The sequence below is a fragment of the Rattus norvegicus genome, chromosome 14, assembly GCF_021556685.1.
Source record: "Rattus norvegicus strain SHRSP/BbbUtx chromosome 14, alternate assembly SHRSP_T2T, whole genome shotgun sequence".
Taxonomy (NCBI): Eukaryota; Metazoa; Chordata; class Mammalia; order Rodentia; family Muridae; genus Rattus; species Rattus norvegicus.
The window spans coordinates 81,178,629-81,196,464 of record NC_141547.1 but is presented as its reverse complement, the minus strand read 5'-3'; the positions used below and the strand labels follow the sequence as shown (position 1 = coordinate 81,196,464).

The following is a 17,836-nucleotide window of genomic DNA, read 5'->3' as shown; positions in this document are numbered from 1 at the left end:
GGTCATCATTAAAAGTAGACATTAAACAAATTAAAGTTACAAGTAAGGACACCAGCTTTAGAACTGTAGCTGCAATAGGAGTCATTCTGATTTAGTTTTCATAATCAACTGTCATACCCTATGACCTCTGTCTTCTGCACTGGCCAGATAGGTGAGTTAAAGAGAGGTGTGGTGGAAACCACCACCTCTGCATCTTTCAAGTCACTAATTTCTACAGTTCCTCCAAGGACATGATGCTTGTCTTGGTTCGCTATTTTCCTTTGGTGGAGGCAACTCTAAAGGCTTTTTCCATTTAGCCTTTCCAACTATAATAGCCTTTACACCTCAGATCAGGGAGCCAATGTGAGAACTGTGCCAACTTATATCTACCCCAATTATAATTCTTGGACTACCACAGGTTGAGTTTGGGGACCCCCTGGATTTACTGAGTGTAGGACTTCAGGCCAAATTCTGACTTTCATGAACTCCCACTTTAACTGGATGGCCACGGTGTTTCTTGGGATCTCCTGGAATCAGCATTAATTCAGAACCAATAGACCTGTAAAGTCTGATTGTTTCCCTTCTCCCAGTGTACGGTTTCTCTTGTAAAAGGCTGTAGGTCGGGTTGGGGATTTAGCTCAGTGGTAGAGCGCTTGCCTAGCAAGCGCAAGGCCCTGAGTTCGGTCCCCAGCTCCGAAAAAAAGAAAAGAAAAAAAATCCAAAAGGTTGTAGGTCACTCTAGGGGAAAGACTGGAGATACACAAACAGTAAACTCTTAGGTATTTTATCAGGGTCCTTCCTCAGGGGAACTTTGCCATCCCTTCATTCAAGGGGTTCTGGATCTACACTCTAACCTCAAGTCTGCAAATCAATTCATGGACAGAAATTGCCTTTTACCACAGTCCAATGAAGCCTGTTTCATTTGTTTCAGAATTTTTCCACTTACACAGATCAAATAAAAATCCAGTAGTTTTTTTTTTTATCTATTTCATGACTGGAAACATTATGATTGATTAACCATTACCAAAGATCCACATGAGTCATGACATCATATAATTTACTTTGCATGTGCTGACCATTATGGGTCAGGCCATTATGGACATTACTTTGTCTATGCTGCCCATTACAGTAACCACGATCACCGTGCCTTTGGTGATTCGGTGTTGCCACCAGGCCTGTTACCTCGGGGACCAATTAAATCCATTTCACTGAACTCATGCAACTGACAGCAGCATCTCTGACCCTAAGATCTGGCACAAGAAAAAAGGCAAAAACAAAGCTCCTCAACTGTGCTGGTGCACCTCCACCATTTTGTCTCTGACAGGACTAGTGAAGGCATGTCTTCTGCGCCTGTCCATTGTGGGAGACTGGGTTTTACACACTGTACCTGCCAACTCTAGCACTGCAGTTTTCCTGAGCCATAAAACCCCTTCATCCACACTGAGTCAAAGACTACCAAGCATCTCCAACCCCTTTCCAGTAGGCCATCTTTTGAAAAAACGCTCCAATCAACATTCAAATAAACTTTTGACACCTCTTTTTAGAAACTATGCTAGTTTCCATATTAAACATAGAATTTCCACTCAGGGGGGCCATATCAATAAACTCAGCCTGATCTAGTTTTATGGTCCTTCCACCATTATTTTGTACCTTTAAAATCCATTCCCACACATATTCCCTAAACTTCTGCTTGAGAGTAGTGTAGTATACCCCTCATGGACTACACTTCTCCCTCCCCTCTAGGAGTGTCATAACCAGATGCTTTCAGTCTGGTTATAGGTCTAGAGCAGTGGTTCTCAACCTGTCGGCTACAATCCCTTTGAGAGGAGTGTCCAGCAACCCTTTCACAGGGGTTGCCTAGGACCATCAGAAAACACAGATATTTACATTACAATTTATAACAGTAGCAAAATTACATTATGAAGCAGCAACAACATAATTTTATGGTTGGGGTCACTACAACATGAGGAACTGTATTAAAGGGTTGCTTGCATTAGGAAGGTTGAGAACCACTGGTCTAGAAGCAATTATTGTTAGGTTCTGAGGGACATCAGCATTGTCATGCCTGGCATCTCAGGCATCTTCAGAAAGGCTCTTCTGGTTTAGCAGCAAACAATGAAGGATTAATTTCAAAAGGTCAAAAGGCAGTATTTCAATGACTGTGGCTAAGGGTAGAGAGACTACTTCAGGAGAGATAAACCCTTCAGAATCTGAGGGTTCCAAGTTCTCAGCTTCAATAGCTTCCTTCCATACATCCCTATTCCACATTACAAGATCTCATTCTTTACCTCTGGTGCTAGCACTTGAATTTTCACCGTAAATCAGGCAACCGTATACTGAAGGCGTCAATTTGATTTTCCACCACTTGAGCTCTGTGGCTGTGGAAAGAAGATTCTTTTCCTTCCAGGACACACTTAGCAATCTTTTAGATTGTTGATGGGAATCTAGAACTGGTCAGTTTTATCCTAAGTTCACTGTTGTTTTTTTACCATATTCTGAGATGCTAGGAGTTAGTTTTATCATGGAGCTCACTCCTATCCTTTGTCATTACCCAGAGATGCCAGGAGTAACTGACCATCCTTATGACTGTCCTTATTTTTCCTCCAAACTGTCAAAAGTTTTGTATATAGGGTCACTAAATCCATTGCCACTACAATTGGTGAAACAGGATAATCAATATATTTGTTTCTTTAGGTTTGTAATGTAGTTCACACCATGAGCTTTCAGTACTCTGTGATCTCCCAAGAGAGGCTTCATTAACTAGAGAGATTTGGTAACTGTAGGTTACCAAATTGAAAAGCCTATTCCAGATACTTAAAAGACTCATCTTTATACACAGATTGCTCTAGAATCAATACTGGTGCCAAACTCTGTATTAGTCAGAGTTCTGTAGAGTAACAGAACTTATAGAATGAATCTATCTATCTATCTATCTATCTATCTATCTATCTATCTATCTATCTATCTATAAGGTGGACTTCCCCAGTTAAAATGATCTGGATTAAAGGTGAGTCTTCATACATCAACGATCTGGATTAAGGTCTTCCTCTCTTCATATATATAGAGAGAGGCAGGGGAGGATTTACTAATGACTTACAGGCTGCAATCCAGCTAATCCAACAATGGCTGGCTGTGAACAGAAAGTTTAGGAATCCAGTAGTTGCTCAATCCATGAAACTGGATGTCTGAGGTGTTTTTCAGTAGACTCTGGAATCTGGAATGGACTTGCTAAGCAGGCAAAGAGCAAAAACTTCTTTTTTCCATGTCTTTATATAGGCTTCTAGCAGAGGGTGTGGCCCAGATTAGAGGTGGGAAGCTAAAATGATCTGGATTAAAGGTGAGTTTTCATACCTCAAAGATCTGGATTAGAAATGGATCTTCCTACTTCAATAATTCAAAAATCCTTCACAGCTGTGCCTCCATTTTTGGGTTTTAGTTAATTCCAGATGTAGTCAAATTGACAACCAAGAATAGCCATACAATTGGTTACATATGTTCCTAAGCAGTGAAGACTTCTGTGGGTCAGAAGCAAATCTTTCACTGGTGGATTCATAGGTCTGAGAACTGGTAGAACTCTCCACATAAAAGTATCTGTGGGCACTTGATTTTTGACAAAGGAGCCAAAACCATCAAATGGAAAAAGGATAGCATTTTCAGCAAATGGTGCTGGTTCAACTGGAGGTCAACATGTAGAAGAATGCAGATCGATCCATGCTTATCACCCTGTACAAAGCTTAAGTCCAAGTGGATCAAGGACCTCCACATCAAACCAGATACACTCAAACTAATAGAAGAAAAACTAGGGAAGCATCTGGAACACATGGGCACTGGAAAAAATTTCCTGAACAAAACACCAATGGCTTATGCTCTAAGATCAAGAATCGACAAATGGGATCTCATAAAACTGCAAAGCTTCTGTAAGGCAAAGGACACTGTGGTTAGGACAAAATGGCAACCAACAGATTGGGAAAAGATCTTCACCAATCCTACAACAGATAGAGGCCTTATATCCAAAATATACAAAGAACTCAAGAAGTTAGACCACAGGGAACAAATAACCCTATTAAAAAATGGGGTTCAGAGCTAATCAAAGAATTCACAGCTGAGGAATGCCGAATGGCTGAGAAACACCTAAAGAAATGTTCAACATCCTTAGTCATAAGGGAAATGCAAATCAAAACAACCCTGAGATTTCACCTCACACCAGTGAGAATGGCTAAGATCAAAAACTCAGGTGACAGCAGATGCTGGCGAGGATGCGGAGAAAGAGGAACACTCCTCCATTGTTGGTGGGATTGCAGACTGGTACAACCATTCTGGAAATCAGTCTGGAGGTTCCTCATAAAATTGGACATTGAACTGCCTGAGGATCCAGCTATACCTCTCTTGGGCATATACCCAAAAGATGCCCCAACATATAAAAAAGACACGTGCTCCACTATGTTCATCGCAGCCTTATTTATAATAGCCAGAAGCTGGAAAGAACCCAGATGCCCTTCAACAGAGGAATGGATAGAGAAAATGTGGTACATCTACACAATGGAATATTACTCAGCTATCAAAAACAACGACTTTATGAAATTCGTAGGCAAATGGTCGGAACTGGAAAATATCATCCTGAGTGAGGTAACCCAATCACAGAAAAACACACATGGTATGCACTCATTGATAAGTGGCTATTAGCCCAAATGCTTGAATTACCCTAGATGCCTAGAACAAATGAAACTCAAGACGGATGATCAAAATGTGAATGCTTCACTCCTTTTTTAAAAGGGGAACAAGAATACCCTTGGCAGGGAATAGAGAGGCAAAGATTAAAACAGACACAGAAGGAACACCCATTCAGAGCCTGCCCCACATGTGGCCCATGCATATACAGCCATCCAATTAGACAAGATGGATGAAGCAAAGAAGTGCAGGCCGACAGGAGCCAGATGTAGATCTCTCCCGAGAGACACAGCCAGAATACAGCAAACACAGAGGCGTATGCCAGCAGCAAACCACTGAATTGAGAATAGGACCCCCGTTGAAGGAATCAGAGAAAGAACTGGAAGAGCTTGAAGGGGCTCGAGACCCCATATGTACAACAATGCCAAGCAACCAGAGCTTCCAGGGACTAAGCCACTACCTAAAGATTACATGGACTGACCCTGGACTCTGACCTCATAGGTAGCAATGAATATCCTAGTAAGAGCACCAGTGGAAGGGGAAGCCCTGGGTCCTGCTAAGACTGAACCCCCAGTGAACATGATTGTTGGGGGGAGGGCAGCAATGGAGGGAGGATGGGGAGGGGAACACCCATAAAGAAGGGGAGGGGGGAGGGGGATGTTTGCCCAGAAACCGGGAAAGGGAATAACACTCGAAATGTAAATAAGAAATACTCAAGTTAATTAAAAAAAAAGTATCTGTAACTCTTTGGTGGTGGTGGTAGGGTGTTAAGTACTGAAATTCAGAGTCTTGCACACATTAGGTAAGCCCTGAGCTGCCCCAGTGTAATCGTCATGAAGTGATGAGGTTCCCTGGGAGATATGTGATACAAGGACAGGGTACTGTGTGTCTAGGTCAGCACATCTGCTTCCCATGCCGTCACACATACATCGATTTTGATTGGATGTTGGGCATCACAGAGGTCATGTTGTTGGCATAAGTATGACTGCTCTCTATCTGCCGCTATCTTGGCAGGTTTACGCCACTTGTGTATCTCCTTGTCTTTGAGACCTATCTTTATGCTGGGGGTAAGGACTTTAGAGTAGCCTTTTTGTAGATATAGTCAGATTGACAACCAAGGTGCAGCCCTTGTGAGGCCTTTACTGGATGTTATCAGGTAACCAGTGAGTTTATTCTGGCCTATGAACACTGGGACCATCCTGCTGGCTGTTTCCAGTGGTAATTCTGTGCAAGTCTCCTCCTGACCTGCACTGTGTGCCTCTAGACATAGGCACTTTTATTCACCTCGGGTTTTTTTTTTTCTCTTGGTAACTACAGCAATAGGCAGAGTGTCTGAAAACTCATGTCCTTTGGCCTGGTTTGTAATTGTCCACGGAGTGACTCCACTGTGGTCAAAAGTAGATATAATCTGACCAAATATGTTTCAAGCTTTGTTTTTACTCTACCCAACATTTCCAGCACTGCTGCTGAGTTCCTATTTATAGTGCAAAAGGACCTGATACCCTGCCACTTCATACTGGTACTCAGGGTTGAGGCAGCACTCTCAGTCATTCTCATGTCAGGATACCTGGCATGCCTCCACCATGTACTTAGGAGTAAATGGTAAGCCATGGGAATATTGGTACAGGAATCTACTCCCTCACCCACCCACCCCCAGGTAAATTTTAAAAATGGCTATGGTCACAGTAAGGGCACCAGGCAGGGGAAGGAGGTAGAGGAGCAAAAGCAGCAGCAGTCTCGGTTGACTGCGGTTGACATATCTTGGTTTGGACAATTTTGAGTTTTGTGTTAAGATACAGCTACATGAACAAGTTGTGGACCTGGCCTCCCCGGGGGACTTAGGAACAGCTGGTGTGGTCGGGATTCTTTTGAACTGGGGAAGATAGAGTGCATGGACATCTAAAGCCTGAACCCACTTTCACTGTTTGGGTCCCAGCTTCCTGGACTCTCCCTGAGTGGCTCTCCCGTTTTTTCCCCTCAGTTCCCCTCTGCTCCTGATCTAATACCTTCACTGCTCATAGACTGTCTTCAGGTTATAGCTCTGATACCAGACTCTTCAAATCTCTTGCAACAGTGCTGCTGGACTAAGATGCCTGGTGGCATCTGCAGGCAGGGCAAGAACAAGCCTGTGGGTACTGCCCAGAGTCCATGAGCATAAGTTCAGGCTCTAGGCTATAATCTCCTGAGCCCCAGAGAAAATTTGGGACTACAGGTGTTTGCTGCACCATGGGGCACATTCCAGAGCTCACATTTAGGGACAGGAAGTCCTGCAGTCCAGTCCAGATTTCATTTTCATCTCGCTAGCACTGATTTATTAATGCTATCCCTGCACCGACTAGTAACCCTTCTGCTTGTTGTTCACATGTGATCCCCCATTTGTTTCCTTTCTCTCCTTCTGTGATTTCCGCTGTGCTCTTTCCTACAGTTTATTCATTTTTTTTTTGCTGCATGTGTGTTGAATACAACTCATCCACAGTTACAAATCTCTTTCTTTTACAAATACTCTTGGGCTGGAGAGGTGCTCAGTGTTTAAGAGCACTGGCTGTTCTTGCAGAGAACCTGCATTTGGTTCCCAGCACCCACAGTACCTCACAACCATCTGTAACTCCAGTTTCAGGGATGCACTTTTCTGGCTTCCACAACACCAGCCACATATGCTATATACCATACATGTGAGTAAAACACTTATCCACATAAAAATTAAAATAAATAAATATTAAAAAGTAATGCTCTTTATCCTCTTATTTCCAATTAAAGCATATGTGTCTAAGTCTCACATTTTTGGTGAGACTTGTTTTATTGGGATAGCCTTTTAAAAAATGTACAGTCAATGGGATTGCAGTGCATTTCCAAACAAATATGTAGACAGAGCCATTCTTACAGAGTGCATGCAAAGCTACACCCACATTGTGTGTGTGGAGACATGCTTTACTTGTGGAGATACTATAAAAATATAAACATGTAAAGAATGCCAGAACGGAGGAGTATATGGTCTTCACTCTCAGGTGTAGGGCTTTGTTTGTTTGTTCTTTTTTTTTTTTTTAAAGATTTATTATACATGAGTACACTGTAGCTGTCTTCAGACACACCAGAAGAGGGCATCAGATCTCATTACAGATGGTTGTGAGCCACCATGTGGTTGCTGGGAATTGAACTCAGGACCTCTGGAAGAGCAGTCAGTGCTCTTAACTGCTGAGCCATCTCTCCAGCTCCCTTGTTTGTTCTTTGAGACAAGTTCCTCTGTTTAATAGTACTGGCTGTCCAGGAACTCACTCTGAGGACCAGGCTGGCCTTGAACTCACAGAGATCTGACTGCCTCTGCCTAAGTGCTGGGATCAAAGGCATACACCACCACTGCACAGCCTAGGTGTAGTGTTTTATCTGTAGTGATAATTTTGGAGTTTTTATTTCTTTAAAAAACACAGAACTATTATAAGAATATGTTTTCATTTTAACCCCAGGTGTGGGTTATGGGGCTGCTTCAGTGTGTCCACAGTAGCTATGATTTACCTCATGCTCTAGCAGGGGCAAAGAAGAAACAAGAAAAAATAGATATCCTGACAGCCAAGATCAAACTTGCTCCAATTAATTCAACATTGCTAGTCAGCAGGAAGTAGTCTAATGATAATATTGCCCCCTTTCCGACCCCTGACTTATTCAGGGGTATCTTTCCTTTTTTTCTTATCTAGTGTTAGGGAATTGAAAGGGTGAAGAAGTGTGGAAGAAAGAAGAATCTACAAAGTAGCAAAAGATAGCTACAGTTATTTGTCTATTTTTACGCAAGTGTAGTTATCATGTTAATTCAAGCTTATTCTTCTTGTTGCTACAGGTAGAAACCAGTTCTAGCCCCTCCTTTCCACATGTAATCTTTTAGCTCTGTTGATCCAGTAGGGCTGATGGCTCTTTCAGACACCTCCACCCAACTTCACCAAGTCATACACAAACCATACAGACACTCATTTATCTGTCCATCCACTCAGTAATCTTTTAGCTCTGTTGATCCAGTAGGGCTGATGGCTCTTTCAGACACCTCCACCCAACTTCACCAAGTCATACACAAACCATACAGACACTCATTTATCTGTCCATCCACTCAGCAACAAAGAGAGGATACCACTGTCTGTTTTAAGAGGAGGGGGCTGGCTGCAGCTGGCTTACCTGCACTGTGACACTGGCCAATAACTGTCTGGGCAAAGTCCTTGATTTTCTTGTACTTCTGTAGAAATTGCTCCAAAAAGTGGGTTGCTTCCAAAACAGTGACTCCAAGGCAAGCAGCAAGCCGTTCTTTCCCTGTGAGTCAGGAAGACATAGCATCAGGTTTAGGCCTAAACTGTATCAGGTGAAAATATGGTGTGTGGAAATGAGCTAACTGTAGGCCAAAGGGACAAAGGGCCTGGTTGTGGTGTGGGCCTTATGTGATTGGTTTGGATAATATTAGCTTTGGGCTTCACACACTGGATATTGGGTGGCCATTGACCTGAACAGGGCCATTTAAAACTTATTTCTCCCAGTAGTCTTGACTGTCTGCCAGGAGCTGCATGTGAAGTTGGGAACAGGCAGACTCATTACTCTCAGTTTAGTCAATAGGAGATCTGATTGTAGGACTGGGAAAAGCTGTGGGCCCACAGGAACAGGAAGGCAGAGTAGATGGCAAATGGGGAAATATGGTATTTAGGGGCACCCATGCTTACTTAGCATTCTTATTTAGAATACATGCTTTTGACCTAGATCAATATTTTGCTCCCAAAGAGGCATAGTTTTTGTGAAGTAGCCACAGTGAAGTAGTAAGTCTCTGGTAGAGGTGGCACCAAGTTCTAGCATATGAGCCTCTTGTTTGCTGGGTCCAGACACTGGGATATACAAACCTGGGTCTGACTTCATCTCTGCCATCCACAGGAGGTTCTAGTGGTCTTGGAGTAAGGTGCTTAGCTCCCAATAAATCTGTTTCTTCAATTGTGAATTGGGAACATTTCTTAGCCTAATCCTTAGCCCTGGTCAGAAATCCTAGGAAACAAACTCTAAGCCAGTGTGATTTCTACTTGAGGTTTAATGTGTAAATGTTCTCTTCTCCTTCAGGAATGGGTACCAGGCCCTTTCCTAACAGCAGTATTAAGGAGAAAGTTCTGTGTTCTTGGAATAACACTGAAGAATTCTAAGAGCTGATTCTTGGTAGAGTCATACGAGGGCAAGAGGAGGTTCATTGAGCTTTGAACTGGCCAACTCCACTCGCAAAGGGTACCCAAGAAGCCTTCAGGCCTAGCATTTAAACTCCATGTCTGTGAAGATAGGAAGGCCTCCTTAAGAGAGGAGCTATCTGACCTCTCAGAATCACCTTTTGATTCCCCTTCTAGTGAGGCCACCCCTGGTCTTCAGCAGCTGAAACGTTCAGGAGTTCTAATGGCAGCAACACTGAACACTTGGAGCAGTGACAAAGCAGGTTTGCTTGGAGGAGTGGAGAGCTCCGTTTTTTTTCTCTTTTCTTTTTCTTTTTTTTTTCCCCAGAGCTGGGGACCAAACCCAGGGCCTTGCATTTGCTAGGCAAGCGCTCTACCACTGAGCCAAATCCCCAATCCCTGTTTTTTTTTTTTTTTTCTCAATAGAGAGGGACAAATGCCTGGGTCCTCTGCGCGTGTCCAGGCCTTCCTGACACAAATTTTGCTTGGGGGGGCAGTCCTCTTTAAACTCCCTTTAGGGCTTAATGAAGGTAGTGTGGTGTCTCCACAATACGGTTAAGTGCTTTGCTTCATTTTACTGAAAATTTTCATCAAAATCCCTTTCTTCCATCAAATTCTAATCATTACTTTCCACTACAACACTGTAATAGACAAGTCCATTGGTTTTAAGAAAGGACTCAACAGAGGCTGAGGTCCTCATGCAGTCAGTCAGAGGGACTTGGAATTGCCTTCTTTTCTAATTTCCAATGTGCTGTTAACTAACGGGGACCTTCATCTCAGATGCTGCTAGCTGCGGTTCCATCTGGCTCTTATTTGGCAGCTTTTGTTTCCCCGTTTGTTGTGAGCATGTTTGTCTTTATGCCCTGAGCAGCTCTGAAGTCCTTGTCTACAGTTCCGACATCTGGGTCATTCAGGCTAGGCCTGTGGTCAAGGTACCCCATTTCTTTACATGTTAGCATCCTGGACTACATCCCAAGTAAGCAGTTTCCCAGGGTGTTTTATTGCAGCAACGAAAGCGTGACTCAGACAGAAACTATTGCCGTTAGCTGAGTGTTCTATAGCAGACTTGACCACGTAGCTTGGACTGTTTTTTATGGACAGAATGTGAAAGCATTTGTTACTTTGGGCTTGAAAATGCCAATCAGTTATCTGGGAAGAACTTAATGAGCCATTCTTTTAAAATAATTTTTTTGTTTTATTTTATTTTATGTGTGAGACTTTTGCCTTCATGTATGTTTGTGAACCATGTGCATGCTTGGTGTTTGTGGAGAGCAGAGGATCAAGTGAGGGTGGTGGATGTCCTAGATCCTGGACATTAACGGGCCATTCTTGTAGGAGTTTCAAAGATAAGACTGCTGAAAGTAATATAGACAGAAGAGGCCCAGATCATGTTCCAGAGGGAAACGGGACCTTTGTTATTAACTGGACTCAGGCTATTTGCATAACGTTTTGACTAAAAAACTGTGTGTGCTGATTGTGGGCTGAAGAATCAGCGAATCTTGTGGTTGTCAACAAGATGAGCACCACGAGGGTGAACCTATGACGCACTGGGACAACAGAGGAGTAGGTGAACCTATGACGCACTGGGACAACAGAGGAGTAGCTGAACCTATGATGCACTGGGACAACAGAGGAGTAGGTGAACCTATGACGCACTGGGACAACAGAGGAGTGTTTTCTCAGTGTCAGCAGGTGAGGTCACACCTCAGCAAGACTTAGTAACGTAAGAGTTGTCCATGTAGTACTGGTTCTGAAGGCTTTAAAGGGAGGATTTGAGAACAGCTGAGACTTGGCACCTTGTGACAAAGTTGGAGTCCCTGAAGAAGGACCTTGAATGGACATTGCTGATGGTGATGCCTCAGTTGCAATTAACCCTCTCCCCAATATATTGAAGAATCCAGACCTGTGGGCTGTATACCTCCCCCTTTTGTACCCTGTGGGTACAAAAATGGAGCTGGTTAACAGGGAAACTATGTATGCCATAGACAGCAGAGCTGGAGAAGTGGGGCTCCCCAGGGCCTTTGGGGCCCAGAAGACTATGAGTGAATCTCAGATGAGTGCTGAACTATAGGGTTTGGGTTTATGCTAGATTTTAGTTTTGCTAAAATTTAAATTTTAGCTTTTGTTTATTCATTTATGTCCCAGTGTTTCCTTTTTGGAAGAAAAACATTTAAGGATGAAAATAGATTTTGTCTTTAGAAGAGCCTATAGTTAAGAGAATTTACAAGAGACTTTGGACTTCAGAAGTGCTGAATTTTTTAAAACATTGAGGTTTTGGAATTGGATTGTATTTTACATTATAAAATTAATATGAGGGGCTGAGAGATGGCTCAGTGGTTGGGAGCACTGGCTGCTCTTCCAGAGAACCTGGGTTCATTTCCCAGCAACCACATGGCACCTCTCGACTGCCTGCGACTCCAGTTTCAAGGGATCTGCTATCCTCTCAGACATATTATGTATGCAAAACACTAATGAATATAAAATAAATATAAGTAAGTCACTTCTTGACTTTGAGGTTATGGAGTGGAAAGTTCCAGTGTTTGCATGTCAAGTAAATGAGCAGATTATGCTCCTTAGTTTTAACTGCTAACTTGACACAAACTGGAATCACCTGGGAAGAGAGTCTCAGTTGAGGAATTATCTAAGATCAGGTTAGTCTGTGAACATGTCTATAGAGAATTATTTTGACTGACAAAGGAAGACCCAGCTCATTGTAGGCAGTACTATTCCCTAGTCAGGGCTCTTGGACAGTATAAAAGAAGAGCAAGCAAGGGTTCATGTGTTTCTTCTCTCTTCTCTTAACTGTGGATGTGATGCTTATGTCCCTGTCTGAACTTTCCTGCAATAATGGACTGTAGCCTCAAATTGTAAGTATAATAAACCCTTTCTTCCCTAAGTTGATTTCTGCAGGGTACTTTATAACAGCAACACAAGTGTTAACTAGGCCATTTCTGCTTCATGCACTGAGAAAGTGCCTACCCACAGAGAGCTCCAAGAATGTTGTCTGGTCTACTTGAACAGGCCTCTCCACACAGTCCAGGCAGGTATTGCTGCTCTGGGCAGCTTCCCAGGTTCTGAGGCTCCATCATTAGTACAATCCCCAGGGCACTCAGTATGAGACCAGGTCCCTTAGGAGCAGGTGAGAGCCCTTATCCTCCTGCTGCAGGGTAGGCCTGGCATTCTGCATGCATCTAGTGAGCTCCTGCTGATTGTACAACAGCTGAATATGGAGTCCACTGAGGAATCATGGGGAGGACTCAGCATTGGGCCAACCCTCAGAAAGCAGGAGCCCAACAAGCCTGGGGATTAGGATGACTTCCTGTAGGGACTAGAGTCCTGCTGAGCTCAGAGATAGTGTCTGAGTTAGGGTTTCTATTGCTATAATAAAGACTATGACCAGAAGCAACTTGGGAAGGAAAGGGCTCATTTAATCTTACACTTCTGGGTAACAGACCTTCACTGAGGGCAGGCACCTGGAGGCAGAAACGGGAGCAGAGACCCTGAAAGAGTGTGTTTTACTGGCTTGCTTCCATTGTTCTGCTCTGCTTGCTTTCTTATACAATGCAGGACCACCTGCTCATGGGTGGTACCATCTACAGTGGGCTGGAGCCTCCCACATCAGTTATTAATCAAGAAAATACCCATAGACTTGGCTTCAGTTTCTTGGAGGCACTTTCTCAGTTTAGAGTCCCTTTTCCTGGATATGTCTTAATTTGTATCAAGTTTACAAAAATCCACTAGCACAGATGGCTCTAAGCAGGCCCAGCAAGATGGGCAAGTGCCCAGTGAGTTGGAAGACGCTGGATTTAGCTGGATATGGGAGAGGCAATGCGCGTGTGAGCCAGCTCTGGCTCAAGATCCTAGATAACACAGGGGATACACACATCTTAGGTGATAGAAGGGGCTGCCATGCATGCTGCAGGGGACTGGGCATGCACACCCACATCTCTTCCAAGTACCTTCTCTGCTTGTCTCATAGCCCATGGTCTTCCCTTCTGTTCTCATCACAGCTCTAACCATTTTCTAAAGGTGGTGTCAGAGCTATGTTTCTCCCTGGCTAGGCATTACTATCTAAAGCTTCTGGGTTACTCAGAAATGGCTTCTGTGGAAACACTCCTATATGCCATCATAAGTTGCCTGTCCAAGGTTCCTCCACTGGGTTTCCCAAGGCTCCGGAAGCACTAGAGCCTGGTGGTTTTATTATGCCCTAAGGCTGCTCATCAACCAAGTCTGGCTCAAATAAGGGAGGGATAGAGACATCATGAACTGAATAGAAGTACACAGTAATTCCAGCTGTTAGGTGGAGCAGGAACAATGGAGCAACCGAGATAGAAGCTCAGGGTGGGAGCCCCTGTCACCACCAGAGCTAAAAGCAGCAAATTACCCCCTTCACTAGCATCACAGCTACTGACTCACTACTTATTTACAGTCTTCTCCAGAAAACACCACGTGAACGCTCAGAAAGAGCCAGTGGGTGCAGTAAGGCCATGTTTCTTTGGGAAACAACTATTGTGAGGCGAGTGCTGACTCTATTACTGGAGAGGCCAAGGCCAAGTAACACTTAGGACAATTACCCATTCATCCTGCATTCCTCCCTCCTGTGCCAGCTCCAGCTTGGAGGGCCAGGAGACCTCTGGAAACTTAGCCACACAGCTCACACCTGAAATGGGAGCCAGATAAACAGGAAGCAGACGACAGAGATGCAAGTTAACTATACCAGTTGTGGCTCCAGCAACCCCACGGGAGCCTTTAAAGGAAAAGGGGTGGGCAAAGAGGTACAAGGATTTTTGTGAGGCTACACAGGTCAAGAGGTGAACAGAACTGGGATTTGAGGCCTGGGGTGGGGGGCAACATTGGGGGTGCAGAATCCCAGGTATGGCAGATTTGCAGGAGGATCCAAGATATCAAGTTCTGCTCTGGCAGAATGTTGCTTCCCCTACCCCAGGGCAGAAGCCCCTGAAGTCTCGGGGATAGTAGGGAGGAGTCTGAGGAGGAAATGGGACAGGCAACACTGAGAAAAACCACCCGTATCATGACTGTACTCCTACCCCGAGTTTGATTACTGGCTTACACATTGCTTTCTAGATACTTTATAGGGTCTGATGCTCTCAAAGCACTGTTACTCGATCAGTGAGTGCTTTGTCTTCTCTGTGTTAGTTAGTATGCAGAACTGAACTGATGGGCACTCCTGGCCTCTTGGGCTCATTCTCAGGATGGGCATTTTATCCTGAACCAGACAAACTGGCACACAGCTGGTACTTGGTAGCCAGCTGGCTTTGAAGTGTAAAGTGGTCACAATGCAGGGTGTTCATGCCAGAGACCCATGGAGCCAGCAGGAAGTATAAGCTTAGGAGAGAAGAGTACCAGTGGAGCCTCAGGTGACACCACAGCTCCAGTTAGCAGACTGTAGCAGGCACCACATGAGCCATGAGATAACAGATGTGCTTTCTGTGGTAGCTACTGCCTTAGGTGTGAGTAACTATTCCAGTGGTGGATGGTGCTGAGAAGGGAGAGGTGGGTGAAGATGGGTGAGTTTTATGCATGTGGCGTCACTCCTGTGACAGGGGGGCAAGGGCAAAGCCCTGAGCACTGGGGAGGTGATGTCTGTGATCCAGAAGAAACATTTGAAGCACACGTCCAAAGCACTGCAGTTAGACTGTGAGGTAACTAGGAGGGACAAGCATGCACCATGCTGAAGTTTACACTGAGGCTTATGTAGTTTTGTTGGTTTTCCTTGACTGAACATTGGATTTCAGTGGTCAGGAGACTAATCTTCTCAGGGTCTATGTACAAGCTCCAATGTGCTCAAAGCAGTATTGACCAAAGCAAGGAGATCCATGCAGGCCTGGATCTGTGACAGCAGATTGACTGCTCCTTAAGGAAGTAATGGAGGGCTCTTCTGAGGGGAACTAGTCCCGTGGGTTGGGGGAGAACACATTCAAGGAGTTGGAGAGATGGCTCAGTGGTGACAAACACTGGCTGCTCTTCCAGAGGAATAGAATTTAGTTCCTGAAACACACATGGCAGCTCACAATCTCTTTAATTCCAGCCCTGAAAGATCCTTTGCTCTCTTCTGGCCTCTGGGGGGCGGGGGTGGCAGTGACATACATGGTGCACAGAGTACATGCAGGCAAAACACTCATGCACATAAATAAAATATTTTTTTAAAAACCCACTATTGATGGACTAATCAGGAGAGTGCAAAAGAGAAGAGAGGAGAGTGGATCAAAGTAGGACTACTTTTCCTGGTTTTGGGAAGAGGAGAAAGAGAAGGACAGTTCATTATTGAGTATGTGAGCCCATTTTGGGTGGTGTATGTTTAGGGATCAGAGTTTCTAAGCAGAGAAGATGCCTATCACTGGGGTGAGATGTGGGGTATGGTTTGGTCAGACTCTGAACTGCTATTGCTGCTCTTAAAGCATTGCTTCTCAACCTGTGGGTTGTAACCTCTTGGCGGGGGTTGAATGACTCTTTTACAGGGTCACCTAAGACTATCAGAAAACAAATATACCTACATTATGATTCATAATGTTAGAAGAATTACTGTTATAAAGTAACAAGAAGAATAATTTCATGGTTGGGGTCACCACACATAAAAAACTGTATTAAAGGGTCACAGCATTAGGAAGGTTGAGAACCACTGTCTTAGAGGGTTGATGGCATTATAAGTCAATGGCATGGAGTGGTTTGACTGATGTCTTATGGCATTACCACTGAGGTGTTTGTGTAAACAGCATACAATGACTCACAGAATGACTTCTCTGAAGCATGGCACACTTGAATACAGGCATTGGCTAATGGATGATACCAAGAACCCAGTCCTTCCCTATAGCTCACCGGCTCCATAGACCACGGAGTACACCACTTTCTTGGTCTGTTCTCTGTCCATGTGTGTCACACGTTCTATGGGAATGTCCTTCCTGTATAGAAAAATGGCATGTTATCTGGCATTGTTGGCACTGTTTGCGGAGGTACAGAATCCTGTCACCTTCCCTGGAGGTCCTCCATTAATTCAAGGCAGGGCTGTCCAGGAGGCAGCAGACACTTGTAATGTGGACAGTATTCAGCTCTCCCTAGGCTCCCAAAGAGACTGTGAGGTCTTGGCCCTCAAATTCTGGGGAAACCATAAATCAAAACTAAATATTGCTTTCACAAACGGATGTCCATAAAGCTTTAGAGGAACCTGATAAGTCCTGGGCCACAACTGTGGCCACTGTGGGGCGAGCTAGTTTTAGTCCCATGTAGTCCCTCACAGGACTGAATAAGCAGCTGTTGCTTTGATCTCCCATAAAGAGCAGGGTGAATCCCGCTCTGCAGTTACAGCATTCAGAGTAAGGACCAGCTCGAGGACCACATGTGGACTGGTATTCCAGAGAAGAAAACTGAAATAGTGGAGAAGCAGAGCCCTAAGGGTTGCTCCTCCCTCATAGGGGAAACTGTCTGTGCCTAAGAAGAGCTCCCCCTGACTGTTGCTCTTGAAAACATTCACAGCATCTACACCCAGTCTGAATGATAGAGTAAGCACAGAGTCAGGCACCAAAGGACAGAAGTATCTTTCAGTCTTTGTGATTGTGGGTTTGTGTTGGGGTGTTGTGATCAAAGTAACCCAATTCTGTCTTAGCCTTCACTTCCTGTTTACACTGAACATCAAGGTGAGGGCTCAGGTGTGTGTGTGTGTGTGTGTGTGTGTGTGTGTGTGTGTGTGTGTGTGTGCGTGGTGTGTGTTCCTAGTATGTCACCTGGGGGCTCCCAGAGACTAAGCCACCAAGCAAAGAGCATACATAGAGAAGATTTGTGTAATACCTGTAGCAACTTGACGACCCAGGGAGGGGAGGATCCTGGAAGGGGCACCCTCTCAGAGCGGAAGAGGGAGAAGAGATGAGGAGAAGAACTCTGTGAGGGGGACCAGGAGGGAAGTAATATTTGGGATGTCAATAAATAAAATAATTAATAATAAAAATTAAGTGCTTTCATTTCAAAATACATTTTAAAAAAGGGCAAGAAAGCCAATCAAA

General features: G+C 44.3%; 1 protein-coding gene across 2 annotated transcripts in view; it reads right to left on the bottom strand.

The window, feature by feature from the left end:
* Positions 1-17,836, bottom strand: part of Poln (DNA polymerase nu) — a 172,225-nt gene that overhangs the window by 12,435 nt on the left and 141,954 nt on the right. For both annotated transcript variants that reach the window (NM_001428930.1, NM_001428931.1), the window contains 2 exon segments: positions 8,806-8,937; positions 16,659-16,741. In NM_001428930.1, the coding sequence (NP_001415859.1) occupies positions 8,806-8,937; positions 16,659-16,741 (215 nt within the window).